This window comes from Stegostoma tigrinum, chromosome 39, assembly GCF_030684315.1.
Source record: "Stegostoma tigrinum isolate sSteTig4 chromosome 39, sSteTig4.hap1, whole genome shotgun sequence".
In the NCBI taxonomy this organism is placed as follows: Eukaryota; Metazoa; Chordata; class Chondrichthyes; order Orectolobiformes; family Stegostomatidae; genus Stegostoma; species Stegostoma tigrinum.
In genome coordinates, this window is record NC_081392.1 from 4818828 (window position 1) to 4832726 (window position 13899).

The 13899-nt window shown below is 42.0% G+C and overlaps 1 protein-coding gene across 5 annotated transcripts in view; it reads right to left on the bottom strand.

Annotated features, from left to right (window-relative positions):
• The window catches only part of LOC125447673 (ryanodine receptor 1-like), a 411721-nt gene that overhangs the window by 196534 nt on the left and 201288 nt on the right, over window positions 1-13899 (bottom strand). For all 5 annotated transcript variants that reach the window (XM_059641019.1, XM_059641018.1, XM_059641017.1 and 2 more), the window contains 3 exons: window positions 6138-6232; window positions 1898-2033; window positions 526-712 (listed from right to left, as the gene is read on the bottom strand). In XM_059641019.1, coding sequence (XP_059497002.1) covers window positions 526-712; window positions 1898-2033; window positions 6138-6232 — 418 coding nt within the window. The remainder of the gene's footprint in view (window positions 1-525; window positions 713-1897; window positions 2034-6137; window positions 6233-13899) is intronic.

Consider the following 13899-nt stretch of genomic DNA (forward strand, 5'->3'; position numbering starts at 1 on the left):
TGTTTCCTCAACTAGCCATCTAACTGCCTTTTGAAATCATTCACCATCTCCACTTCCGCTACGCTCACTGGCAGCATGTTCCAGGTCATTATCACCCACTGTGTTAAAATATTCTCCTTCCTATTCCCCTGGAATCCTTAAGCAATACCTGTTTCCCTGTTGTTCCTGTACCATCAGCACATGGGAACATCTTTTCTCCAAATTTAATGTTCTATCTCATAATCAAATTACAGGGTCAAACACAACACTGAGATTGTGGATAGGTTTGGTTTGGCCTCAGATAATTGTCAGTGAGAGGGCTGCATTCCATACTAAAATTACTAGCAATGTGAGAAAGTTTTCTTGCACATCATGTCGCAAGTGTGAATGTTGGAAAAGCTTGAGGAGACAAAGTTCCAACTCCTGCTCTAATTTCACACAGAAATTATGCTCCCAGTTTTTTTGGACAGGATATTTTTGGACTTGGGAGTCTTGTAAGAGACAGAAGTAACATTTATATTATATTGATTGTATTTATTTCCTTACAGTTCCCGTCTACGATCTTTCTTGACTGTTGGTCCATCACGGGCAGGGTCTTCAGAAATCTTGATGGCATCCTCAATGGCTCCTAGCAAGCCACTCCCACCTTCACCCCTTAGGGCTGGTCCAAAGCATTCAGGGCGACGGATCAATAAACGCACAACTACATTGGCGTTTTCTTCTACACTTTCTCCTGCAATCACACAGAAAATATTGTACAGGCAGGTGGGTGGCTTGTACAAAAAAAAGGAAGTATCTAACTCATCCTTTTAATCACTTTGTGATGCCTTAAGATCATCTAGTAGTTGCACCCCACAACTGCAAAATTTATTTTAACATCATGAAATATTTCTCATTAATTGTAGTCATATATTTTCTACTGTTTTCCTTTGTGATAGATAACACTTCTACAATAATTAATATACCATAAAAATCTGTACAGTTCAGATAGAGGTATTCCACAATAATGAGGGGTTCAGAAAGAGTTGACAGGAGAAAAACTATTCCTGCTGAGTGAGCATTATGACCTGGTATCAATCTCCTGCCTTTTCCTTTTACCCCTACATATTGTTTCTAGTCAAATAATTATTTAACGTTCTCTTGAGTGCCTCAACTGAACCTCCCTCAATCACACCTCTAGGCAATGCATTCCAGACTAAAATCTATGAATTATGTGAGAAAGATTTCTTGCATGTCACATTTACTTCTTTTGCAAACTATTTTCAAACTGGGCAGCACGGTGGCTCAGTGGTGAGCACTGCTGCCTCACAGGACCAGGGACCTGGGTTTGATTCCACCCTCGGGTGACTGTCTGTGTCAAGTTTGCACATTCTCCCCGTGTCTGCGTGGGTTTCCTCCGGGTGCTCTGCTTTCCTCCCATAGTACAAAGATGGCCATGCTAAATTGCCCGTAGTGTTCAGGGTTTGTAGATTAGGGGGATGGATTTGGGTGGGATGCTCTGAGGTTCAGTGTGGACTTGTTGGGCCGTAGAGCCTGTTTCCACACTGTAGGGAATCTTCTTCAAACTCAGCCCTCTTGGCCTCGATCCTTTTATGAATAAGAACGGTTTCTCTCTATCTACTCTGTCCAACTCCTCATGATATTAAAAACTTCCATCAAACCTCCTTTTAGGCTCCTCTGCTCCAGGAAGAAAAGCCCCACTTCTCCAATTAATGACTTACATTTCTTATGACTGGAAACATTCTTGGTTGACTGCACATTTTTTTCTGTTTTCAATCATTTCTGTTGTCTGTACAATCTGTGCTAGTGTCAATCTTGTGAAATTCAGTATAAAATATATGATGCCTGACTCTAGAAATATAGTGAAAAAGGGCATTTAATTGTTTTTTACTAATGTTTGCTCAATCGGTCTATTTACCATTAACGAATACAGCAAACCGTAAAAAGTCCAGATAACGCTCTCCTCCAACAGGGTTCCATCCGATGTCTGGATATCCTTTTGCCAGAAGCATAGGGCAGCTTTGTAGTCCACACCCTGCCAGGTATGTCACCACCTAAAATTGGAAATAAATGGCAAAAGAGAATTATTTTTTAAAATTACTACATTAAAAGAAAGGCTGTCGTTTGAAGTGAAGTTTGTGCTTGCGATATCTAAGATGGCACAGAACACACACACATCCAGCTGGCCCTCGTGAAATCAGGCAGCCATGACTGCATGTCAGTCACCAATGTGTCTCTCAGTGCACCCAGATAACCTCAGCACTCATGTGGTTTGACTAATTCAGAAATAGAGTGAGGTTCAAATGCCCAGCAAGATTACATTTCTGTTTTGTAGTGAAAATGTGTGGCTTGCAAATTTCTAAAAAATGCCCCACACTAAACTTTGCACTTATTTGTTAAAATTAATTCTAGCCTGTTGATGCAGCAATTTATCAAAGCTTTTGCCTTTTTTAAAATCTTACATGTATTAAAAATGGGCATGTTCCATAATATCACTACCATGGCTTTAAAGAGTGTAAGTAAACACATGGAAAACCACATCTGAGAAAAGACTGCATTATGACCTTTTGTACCAGTGGGGCGCCGCATGCATTTTAATTTACAGTGCCTGCTACAAGTGCGGGTATAACGAAGTGATCTTGGTTGCCCTATGCTGTAATTTCATGGACAGGACTATCTTTGTGACAAGCAGTTCCAGTTTCGTTATTTTGCTGTGATGTAGCAAGGCAACGCTGTGTTTCTGCACAAGCACAGTCATTGCACAACCTAATGGCAACGTTGACAATATGTCAGCTTTGCTGAAATTTGCACACTATGCAATATAAAGAATGTAAAAATCACAAACTGTCAACCTTTCATTCCATAATATTTCAGATTTTGGACTCATTTTCCAGGCGTTTTTTGTTACTTTTACACATTCATCTACAAATAAAAGCAAAATACTGTGGAGGCTGGAAATCAGGCATAAAAGACAAACTTCTGGAAGTACTCAATGTGGTAGCATTTTCCGTCAAACTAAAGAGTAACATTGGTCCAAAAACATTAACTCTGTTTCACAGATGCTGCCAAACCTGAGTATTTCTTGAACTTAAGCCATGTGTTTGCTCGCATGGAACCTTACTGCATGCATGGAACTCTTAATTATTTTTACTGTACTCAATTCCTACAAAAAAACCTCAACCCATCTGATCCTCAGTTCAATCTAGAGCCTTTGAGAGAGATAATGGGAACTGCAGATGCTGGAGAATTCCAAGATAATAAAATGTGAGGCTGGATGAACACAGCAGGCCAAGCAGCATCTCAGGAGCACAAAAGCTGACGTTTCGGACCTAGACCCTTCATCAGAGAGGGGGATGGGGAGAGGGAACTGGAATAAATAGGGAGACAGGGGGAGGCGGACCGAAGATGGAGAGTAAAGAAGATAGGTGGAGAGAGTATACGTGGGGAGGTAGGGAGGGGATAGGTCAGTCCAGGGAAGACGGACAGGTCAAGGAGGTGGGATGAGGTTAGTAGGTAGATGGGGGTGCGGCTTGGGGTGGGAGGAAGGGATGGGTGAGAGGAAGAACCGGTTAGGGAGGCAGAGACAGGTTGGACTGGTTTTGGGATGCAGTGGGTGGAGGGGAAGAGCTGGGCTGGTTGTGTGGTGCAGTGGGGGGAGGGGACGAACTGGGCTGGTTTAGGGATGCAGTAGGGGAAGGGGAGATTTTGAAACTGGTGAAGTCCACATTGATGCCATATGGCTGCAGGGTTCCCAGGCGGAATATGAGTTGCTGTTCCTGCAACCTTCGGGTGGCATCATTGTGGCAGTGCAGGAGGCCCATGATGGACATGTCATCTAGAGAATGGGAGGGGGAGTGGAAATGGTTTGCGACTGGGAGGTGCAGTTGTTTGTTGCGAACCGAGCGGAGGTGTTCTGCAAAGCGGTCTCCAAGCCTCCGCTTGGTTTCCCCAATGTAGAGGAAGCCGCACCGGGTACAGTGGATGCAGTATACCACATTGGCAGATGTGCAGGTGAACCTCTGCTTAATGTGGAAAGTCATCTTGGGGAATGGGATAGGGGTGAGGGAGGACATCGTGGGGTCCTCCCTCACCCCTATCCCAGTCCCCAAGATGACTTTCCACATTAAGCAGAGGTTCACCTGCACATCTGCCAATGTGGTATACTGCATCCACTGTACCCGGTGCGGCTTCCTCTACACTGGGGAAACCAAGCGGAGGCTTGGGGACCGCTTTGCAGAACACCTCCGCTCGGTTCGCAACAAACAACTGCACCTCCCAGTCGCAAACCATTTCCACTCCCCCTCCCATTCTCTAGATGACATGTCCATCATGGGCCTCCTGCACTGCCACAATGATGCCACCCGAAGGTTGCAGGAACAGCAACTCATATTCCGCCTGGGAACCCTGCAGCCATATGGCATCAATGTGGACTTCACCAGTTTCAAAATCTCCCCTTCCCCTACTGCATCCCTAAACCAGCCCAGTTCGTCCCCTCCCCCCACTGCACCACACAACCAGCCCAGCTCTTCCCCCCCACCCACTGCATCCCAAAACCAGTCCAACCTGTCTCTGCCTCCCTAACCGGTTCTTCCTCTCACCCATCCCTTCCTCCCACCCCAAGCCGCACCCCCATCTACCTACTAACCTCATCCCACCTCCTTGACCTGTCTGTCTTCCCTGGACTGACCTATCCCCTCCCTACCTCCCCACCTATACTCTCTCCACCTATCTTCTTTACTCTCCATCTTCGGTCCGCCTCCCCCTCTCTCCCTATTTATTCCAGTTCCCTCTCCCCATCCCCCTCTCTGATGAAGGGTCTAGGCCCGAAACGTCAGCTTTTGTGCTCCTGAGATGCTACTTGGCCTGCTGTGTTCATCCAGCCTCACATTTTATAATCTAGAGCCTTTGTTTGTTTATCTCGAGGGAAATTTCACATATTTACACTCCCAAAAAGGATTTGGGAGTAAGAAAATCATTTTGGAAATGCAATGCATTTTTTTCAGAATTTCTTTGATCATTGCGGAGCATAAAATTATAGAAATTTCTATCTAGCTCTTTCAATTATGAGGGAGACAGTGGTGTAGTTACAATGTCATTGGGCTGGTCGTCCAGAGGCCCAGGCTGATATCTGATGACACGGGTTCAAATCCTACCATAGCAGTTGGCCAAATGTAAATTTAATTGATAAATTTGGAACTGCAAACTGGTTCAGTAATGGTGACAATGAAATTATTGAGGTTTGTCCACAAAAACCTTCTAGTTCACCGAAATTGTTTAGATCAGGAAATCCTTGCTTTGTTTGGCCTTCATATGCCTCCAGGCACACAGCAATGTGATTGATTCTTAACTGCCCTGTGGATTGACCTAGCAAACCATTCAGCTTAAGGGTAATTAAGGATGGCAATAAATGTGGGCTTTGCCAATAGTGCAAGTGTGAATACTTGGTCCATTTTGCTCAATATTTCACATTAAGTAAGTGATCAAAACTCATTTATTTCAAAAGCAACTTTTTTTGCTTTAATATGTTAGAAACAAATGTCTTGCCCACAAATCTTTATCGTGTTCCTTACGCACCCGAGAAAAATTATGCCAAATTGGAGGTCATAGCTGTTGCTGTTTCGTCTGTTTTCACACAATATCATCAGTCATAGAATCATCATCATAGAATTCCTACAGTGTGGAAACAGGCCCTTCAGCCCAACAAGTCCACACTGATCCACAGAGCATCCCATCCAGACCCATTCCCCTAATCTACACGTCGCTGAACACTATGGGAAATTTAGCATGGCCAATCCACCTAACTTCACATCTTTGGACTGTGGGAGGAAATCGGAGCACCCGGAGGAAACCCACGTAGACATGGGAGAATGTACGAATTCCACACTGACAGTTGCTCCAGGGTGGAATTGAACCCAGGTCCCTGGCGCTGAGGTAGCAGTGCTAACCACTGAGCCACCATTCAGAAATATCATTTTCCCAGCTTTTGTGAACAACTTCATACACTCAAAGCAAAACAGAATAAATTATTTAGTGTAGTAAATCATTTTCCAAGGTCAGGTGGAACACAACAAGGCACTCTTTTTCATTCTGTCTGCTGGTCATGTCCTGGGTTTAACAATATTGTTTGCAAATACATGGGAATATTACAGCTTTATTACCTTTTCCAGATCAGGTTCTCGCAAAGCCAAGGCAAGTTCATTATTGTCAATGCATGAAGCAGCTGCAACATCGAGAGGAGTGGATCCCCTCATACCTAAAGAAATCAATGACATGCTGTAATGAGCAACTGCATCAACAGAAGACAAATACCTCTAGGCAAGAGGAACAGAATCAATTCTTTGAGGGTCCGCAATAGTATTTGTGACTCAAAATGAAGTGACTCTTTGTGAACAAGGCAATAGATTCACCTTCTGAAGTAATAAACAACATTTTAGACAGTTCTTCAGCTTTCATAATGTCAGTTATCAGCACAGAAATAGGAGAAAATCCATTAAACACAACTTCTACCTTTTTAAAACTTCATGGTAACTATGCTAATATTAAGGTGAATGGGTTAAGCACTGAACAAAATGATTCCCAGGGTTCTTTCAGAAGGTATCAAAATAATCTTTTTTTAGAACAGTTATCCAATACAAAAATCCAACAATTATCCTTAGATACTTGCTCAGGATCGAGACTTATGAATCTCTACTAAATGCCAGGCAAGGAGCGCTTGCGAAGGCCAGAGAGGTGAGTGTTTTGGAAGGTAAGACCATAAGACCGTAAGACATAGGAGGAGAAATTAGGCCATTCGGCCCATCAAATCTACGCCGCTATTCAGAAATGGCTAATAAGTTCCTCTTCTATCCATGCTGGCACCTTGCCTCTAACACCATGGGCCCGTATCTGCAGCATCCCGTGCGGCACCCTGACAAAGGCCTTCTTGCTGATAGATAACATCCATTGGCTCTCCTTGATCTACCCTGCTTGTTACTTCCTCACCGCCCCCCCCACCCTGATGACGCCATGCTGACTTTGCCCTATTTTACCGTACACTTCCAAATATTCCAAAATCTCATCCTTCACAATGGACTCCAAAGCCTTACCCATGGCCAAGGTTAGGCTAATCGGCCTGTAATCTTCTGTCTTTTGCCTTACTCCCTTTTTAAACAGGGGTGTCATGTTAGTGAATTTCCAGTCCTCTGGGACCCTCCCTGGCTCTAGCGATTCCTGAAAGATCACCATTAACGCTTCCACTATCTCTTCAGCTATCTCTTTTAGAACTCTGGGGTGCAGTCCACCTGATCTAGGTGATTTATCTACTTTCAGGCCAATCAGAGGTGCTGGCCACCATACTCAGCTCTGTTCTCTGACTCTCTTGAATTTTTGGGATATTACTCGAGTCTTCCACTGTGAAGACTGACGGAAAGTAATTATTCAGTTCCTCAGCCATTTCCTTGTTGCCCACTACTATCTCTCCAGCATCATTTTCCAGTGGTCCAATGTCCACTTTTGCCTCTCTTTTGCTCTTTATATAACTAAAGAACCTCTTACAGTCTTCATTTATATTACTAGCTGGCTTACCCTCACGTTTAATTTTCACCCTCCTTTTTTTTGTTGCCCTCTGTTGGTCTTTGTAAGCTTCCCAATCCTCTGGTTTCCCACTGCCCTTCGCCACATTATATGCTTTCTCTTTTGCTTTTACACTATCCCTGATTTCCTTAGTCAGCCATGGTTGCCTCATTCTCCCTGTGCCATGCTTCTTTTCCCTGTGTCTTCTGAATGACTCCCAGAAACTCCTGCCATTGCTGTTCCACTGTCTTTCCTGATAGGCTCCTCTCCTAGTTAATTCTGCCCAGCACCTCCCTCATACCTCTGTAGTTGCCTTTATTCAGCTGTAATACTACTACCTCTGATTCTATCTTCTCCCTCTTAAATTGCAGAGTTAATTCTACCATCTTATGATCACTGCCTCCTAAGGGTTCCCTCACCTTAAGCTCCCTTATCAAGTCTGCCTCATTGCACAATACTAACTCCAGTATTGCCTGTTCCCCAGTGGGCTCCACCACGAGCTGCTCCAAAAAGCCATCTTGTAGACATTCCACAAATTCCTTTTCTCGCAATCTACTACCAACATGATCTTCCCAGTCCACCTGCATATTGAAATCCCCCATAATCACTGTGAGTTTGCCTTTCTTACACACCTTTTCTGTCTCCTGTCGTATCTTGCGCCCCAGCTCCTGACTACTGTTTGGAGGCCTGTACACAACTCCAACTATGGTTCTTTTACCTTTGTAGTTCCTCAAATCTATCCACACGGATTCTGCACCATCTGACCCTATTTTGTTTCTTCCTATTGATTTAATTTCATTTCTTACTAATAAGTCAACCCCACCCGGCCCTGGCCCACCTGCCTACCTTTACAATAGGCTGTCTCTCCTTGCCTAGTCAGTTCCCAGTCCTGATCGCCTTGCAGCCATGTCTCAGTGATGCCCACCACGTCATACCTGCTAATTTCAATCTGCGCCACAAGCTCATTTACCTTATTCCTTTCAGTGTATACATTCAGATATAACAGTTTCCATCCAGTATTATCTGTCCCTCCTCTCATTGTCATTCATTTATCCAATATGCTTGAAGGTTGATTGCCAGCCCTGTCCAAACACTCTGTCCTGTCTGTGTCAATGCTGGAGACTTTAATAACCTCTCCTGAGTTCTCCTTTTCTGGTCATTTCTTTCATATTTTTCCACATGGTTGAATCCACCACTACAGGTATTAACCTGCTGCTTTGTTTGCCACTGGGGCAAGTTTCACCATTCCCTTCCCCCAACTTCCTTGTTTAAAATCCTGTTGACCAGCCTATTTACCCTTTTCACTCGAACATTGCTCCCAGCTCGATTCAGGTGGAGACCATCCCAACAGTACAGATTCCTCCTGTTCCAATACTGACGCCAGTGCCCCAGGAAAAGGAACCCCTCTTTCCCACACCACTCTTTTAGCCACATGTTTACTTCCCTTATTCTCATGTTCCTGTGCCAATTAGCATGTGGCTTGGGCAGTAATCTGGAGATTATAACCCTTGAGGACTTGTTCCTTAATTTGGTTCCTAGCTCCTGATAATCTCTGAACAGGTCCTCTTTCTTAGTTTTTTCAGGCCACTGCCAGAATATATGGTTTTACTTACCCAGCAGTCCCCTCGCACTCTCTCCTGAGTCCCACCACTGAATAATGAAGGCCATAGTCTTACGAAGTAAGTCTTTTAAACTGTAAACTTCCCTTCCTGGCTGCCCTTGCGCTCTCTCCCAAAACCCAAGTCTCTCAATGTGCCTGGTCACCAGACAAATGTGGCCAGTGATGCATATCAAGGATCCTCCATATGTGGTGGTAAGAAAGTTAGTCCAAAAGCAGTGTCCCTCCCAAGACAGCACAGTGGGCATTGATGTGCTAAACCCTCAAAACCAGCTCCACTAGTGACAGCATGGCATCAACATGCAAAGCAAACGCTTTACTTAGAATTCAAATGTGGCAGAAACCTCCCAGTACCACAACCAAAATGTTTCAAGCATGACCCCAAAACAAATGAACTAGTCAAAAACCCTTGCCAACTTAAAGATGTCCCTACCTTGTGACCAACCAAAATGAACATGGATCATTCACAAAGTCATCTGTAACCGATCTTAGTTACTAGTAATGTATTCAAAAACAGGTGTTCAAACAGAATTAGCAGTTGCAATAATTGCTACACACGGAGATTATTGAGCACCATTTGTTTTCTCTTAAAATATGATAAAATAGATAAATAAAAATGTTATAAAATAGGCCTGTCAAGAAGAAAAGCTCATTTTGAGCCCCCCCCCCCCCCCCACCAAGATGAGAAAGGAGATGCTATCCAATTTAGCAATTGTAAAAATGGATAAATATTCATTATACATGAAATATATCTCAGGCTGTTGAGGGAAGCAAGGGAGGAGATATCTAGGAATAATTTTCAAATCCTGTCTGGCTGTAAGTGGGGTGCCAATGGATTGGGGGGGTTTCTAATGTTGTGTCCCTTAATTTAAAATAAAGGTTTAGACCAGAAAATTACAGGCTAGACCAGTCAGTCTAACTTCTGTGCAAGTGTAGTTTATTCAAACAAATTCAGAGTGATGGAGTATATTCGCATTCGGAGGCATATTAATTAATCAGTGATAGTTAGTATTGATTTGTTAGGGGAAGGTCATGTTTGACAAATTTGATCAATTTTTTTGAGAAGGTACCAAGGGAGTTCATGAAGGTATGGTCAACTTGATATGGTCTACATGGACTTTGGCAAGGTTTTGATAAAGTCCCTCTTGGCACACTAGTCGAGAAAGCAAGAACCCATGGGATCTGAAGTAAAGTAGCACAGCGGAATCCAAATTGGCTGAGAGGCAGTAAGTTGAGGGTGATGGTAGAGGGATGTTCCTGTGACAGGTCTATAGGACTCTGTTGGGCCCTTGCTGTTTGTGGTGTACATTAATGAATTGGACTTCAATGTAGAGGTATGATCAAGATATTCATTGATGACAAAAATTTACAGGTAGTAATAAGCTGCAGGAGGTAATCGACATACCAGTCAGGTGGGCAGAGACTGTAAAATGGAATTCAATATGGGAAGATGTGTGAGGTAATGCACTTAAGGGGTGCTAACAAGGCAAGGGATTACACTAGCAATGGTAGGACTCTGGCAAGTATTGAGAATCAGAAGGACCTTGGCATGCATGTCCACAGATCCCTAAATTTAGCCAGGAAAATAGGTTAGACAAGCCACAGAATAGAAGAGCAAGTTAGACCACAACTGGAGTACTATATATAGTTTTGGTCGTGGATGTGATACATTAGAGATGGTTCAAAGGAAATTCACCAGGATGCTGTCTGCACTGGAGGCTCTGTACTTCAGGGAAGTTTGGATGCGCACAGATGTTTTCCTTGAAATTGGATAGATTGATAGGGTGACCTGATATTGGTGTATAAGATTGTGAGGAGCATAAATTAGGATGGATAGAAAGGCACTTTTTTCCCATTAGTAGAAAGGTCAATAAACCAGAGGTATTGATTTAAGATAAGTGGTAGAAGGCTGAGAGGAAAGTTGAGGACAAATACTTTTAATCTGGACCTCTTGCCTGAAAGGGTGTTTGATTTACAAACTGTCGTCACAAAATAGTCTGAAAGATGAAATCATGTAGGGTCAATTTTATAGAGAAGTATGTTCTAGAACGTGCAATTAGCAGAAGCAGGCTATTTGGGTTTTCAAGCCTGTTCCAACATTCAAAAAGTGCTGATCTGTTTCTGAATTCCACATTCCCACAACCAAATAGCAGACTATTCTAGATCTGGCGAGGTGAAAAGCGACAGGATTAATGAATGATTTCATTGCAAAGGTGTCACTTGGTAGCAGTGATCACAACATCACTGAACTTTGTTTTCAATTTGAGAAAGAAAAGAGTGGGTCTAGGTCTTGTACTTTAAACATAAGAGGGCAATTATAAGGGCATGAAAGCATAACTGACGAAAGTGAATGTGGAAGTTGTTATGGAGAAATACAATGGAAGGCTTTAAGGAGATATTGCATAACATTCAACAAAGGAACATTCCAGGGAAGGAGAGACCATGTTTAACTAAGGATGTTAAAGAAATTAATTTGATAAAAATTACATTGAATTTTATGAAGGTAAGTTACAGATTAGCAGATTTGACAGATTGTTTTAAAAAAAAGACTAATTGAACAAAATGGAGGGAGAAATTAGGTCAGAGAAAGCTAAAAAAAAGCTGAAAAAGACAATAAAAATGTCAATAGGTATTCAAAAGGAAAAATGTAAGTCAGATGATTATTGATCCACCAGTTATTCTGGGGAAGTAAAGCTAGAAAATAAGGAAATGGCAGATGAACTAAACAAATACTTGTTTTCACTTTAGAGGATACAAACAACATCAAAGAAATTTGTACATCGAGAGGTTTTAAAGGGTTTTAAAGGAACTGACTGCTGGGGTACCAGCTGCATTGGTTTAATTTTCCAAAATTCCCTAGACGCTGGAAAGGCCCAAAGACACTGAAAAATAGCAAATACAACACTTTTATTCAAAAGAGGAGGAGACAGAAAGAAGGAAACCATAGGCCAGTTGGCTTAACATCTGTCACAGGCAAAATGTTGGAATCTATTTTTAGAAGGCAATTGTGGGATTTTCTGACTGCCATCAGATCAAGTCAACATGGTTTGGTGAAAGGAAAATCATGCTTGACTAATTTATTAGAGTTCTTTGAGGAAGTAATAAACTGTATATATAAAGGGGAAGCTGTGGATGTTGTGCACTTGGATTTCCTGAAAGCATTTGGCAAGATGCCACTACATGAGCTATTGTGTACAGAGTAAAATATTAGCATAATCAGCAAATTTATTAGCTAAGAGGAAATAAAGAATAGGTTTCAACATGCCATGTTTGAGTTGGCAAGATGTAATAAGTGAAGTGCCACAAGTATCACTGCTCAACTACTTATAAATGACTTAATGAAGGGACTGAATATCTTTGGATCAAGGGATTGAAAACATGGTATCTAAATGAAATGATTATGCAAAAATTGCTATGAAAAGAAGTTGTAAAAAATGCATAAGGTTATTGATTGATTAAGCAGGCAAAACATATGGAAATGAAGTATTATGTGAGGTGATATGAGCTTGACCACTATTGCCAGGAAGAACAGGACAGTACCATATTATTTAAATAGAGAGAGATGTAGAACTCAAGTTCAGAGGAATATGGTCTTCTGGTACATGGGTCACATACTAACTTTAGTATGCTGTAACAAGTGATTAGAAAGGCAAATAAGATACTGTTGTTTGAAAAGGGAATTGAGCACAAAAATTGGGATTGTTGGTGCAGTTGGACAGAGCATTGATTAGATCATATAAATATATTATATATAGTTTTGGTCTCCTCATTCAAGGACATAATTGGTTTCGAGGTAGCTCTGAGACAGTACACAACTGATTTCTGGGATGAGGGGGTTATCTTATGAGATAAGTTGGACAAGCTGGACCTTTATCCATTGGAGTTTAGAAGAATGAGAATAATCTTATTGAAACATATAAAGAGCCTAACGGTACTTGACAGGGTGGATGCTGAAGGGATGCTTTCCGGGATGGTATAAAGTATGAGTAGGGAATGCAGTTTATAAATGAGGTGTCACCTATTTAAGTTGGAGATAAGCAGAAAACTTTTCTTTCAGAGGATCATGCGTCTGTGGAATTCTGTTCCTCAAAACAACAGAGACCGGGTGACTGATATTTCTTTTAGGGCAGAAGTAAATAGATTCTTAACTACAGGAAGTTAAGTGGTAATGAGGGTGGATGGGAAAGTGGAGCCTAGGCCACAGTCAGTCATGATTTTGTTTAATGGTGAAGCTGAATCAAGGAACTGAATGTCCTGCACCTCCTACTAATTTACAAGTTTGTATGTTCGATCTTTAAATAACTTTGCATAATTATTAAACTATAAATGTTGGAACATCATTTATTACCAACATTATTTCATATCATACTGGCAGCCTAGTTGCAAATTCATTAACATTTACTTGGTACAGCAATATGAAACCGTCTGTGTCTTATGCTTTGTTTATAATAACACAAGACCAATGATTGCAAAAGGCTTGCAGTTACAGCAGGAATTTTGGAAGCTGTGGTAGTACTGAAATCAGTAGCTTATTATTGATCTGTAGCAAAGTGGGTGAGTTATAAAGGGTCACTCTCCTAGCTAAAAGTGAAACCTGAATATGAACTTTCAGCTCTCAATTAGAACAATTTTTAAGAGTGAAAGTATAGGCAGGGGAAGTAACTTCTCGAAGCTTTTTCAGTTTCTAAAGTGCCTACAAGATTCGATGGACTCTTTAAATTAGCTTAACACTGCTTTGGAGCTATTCTCCA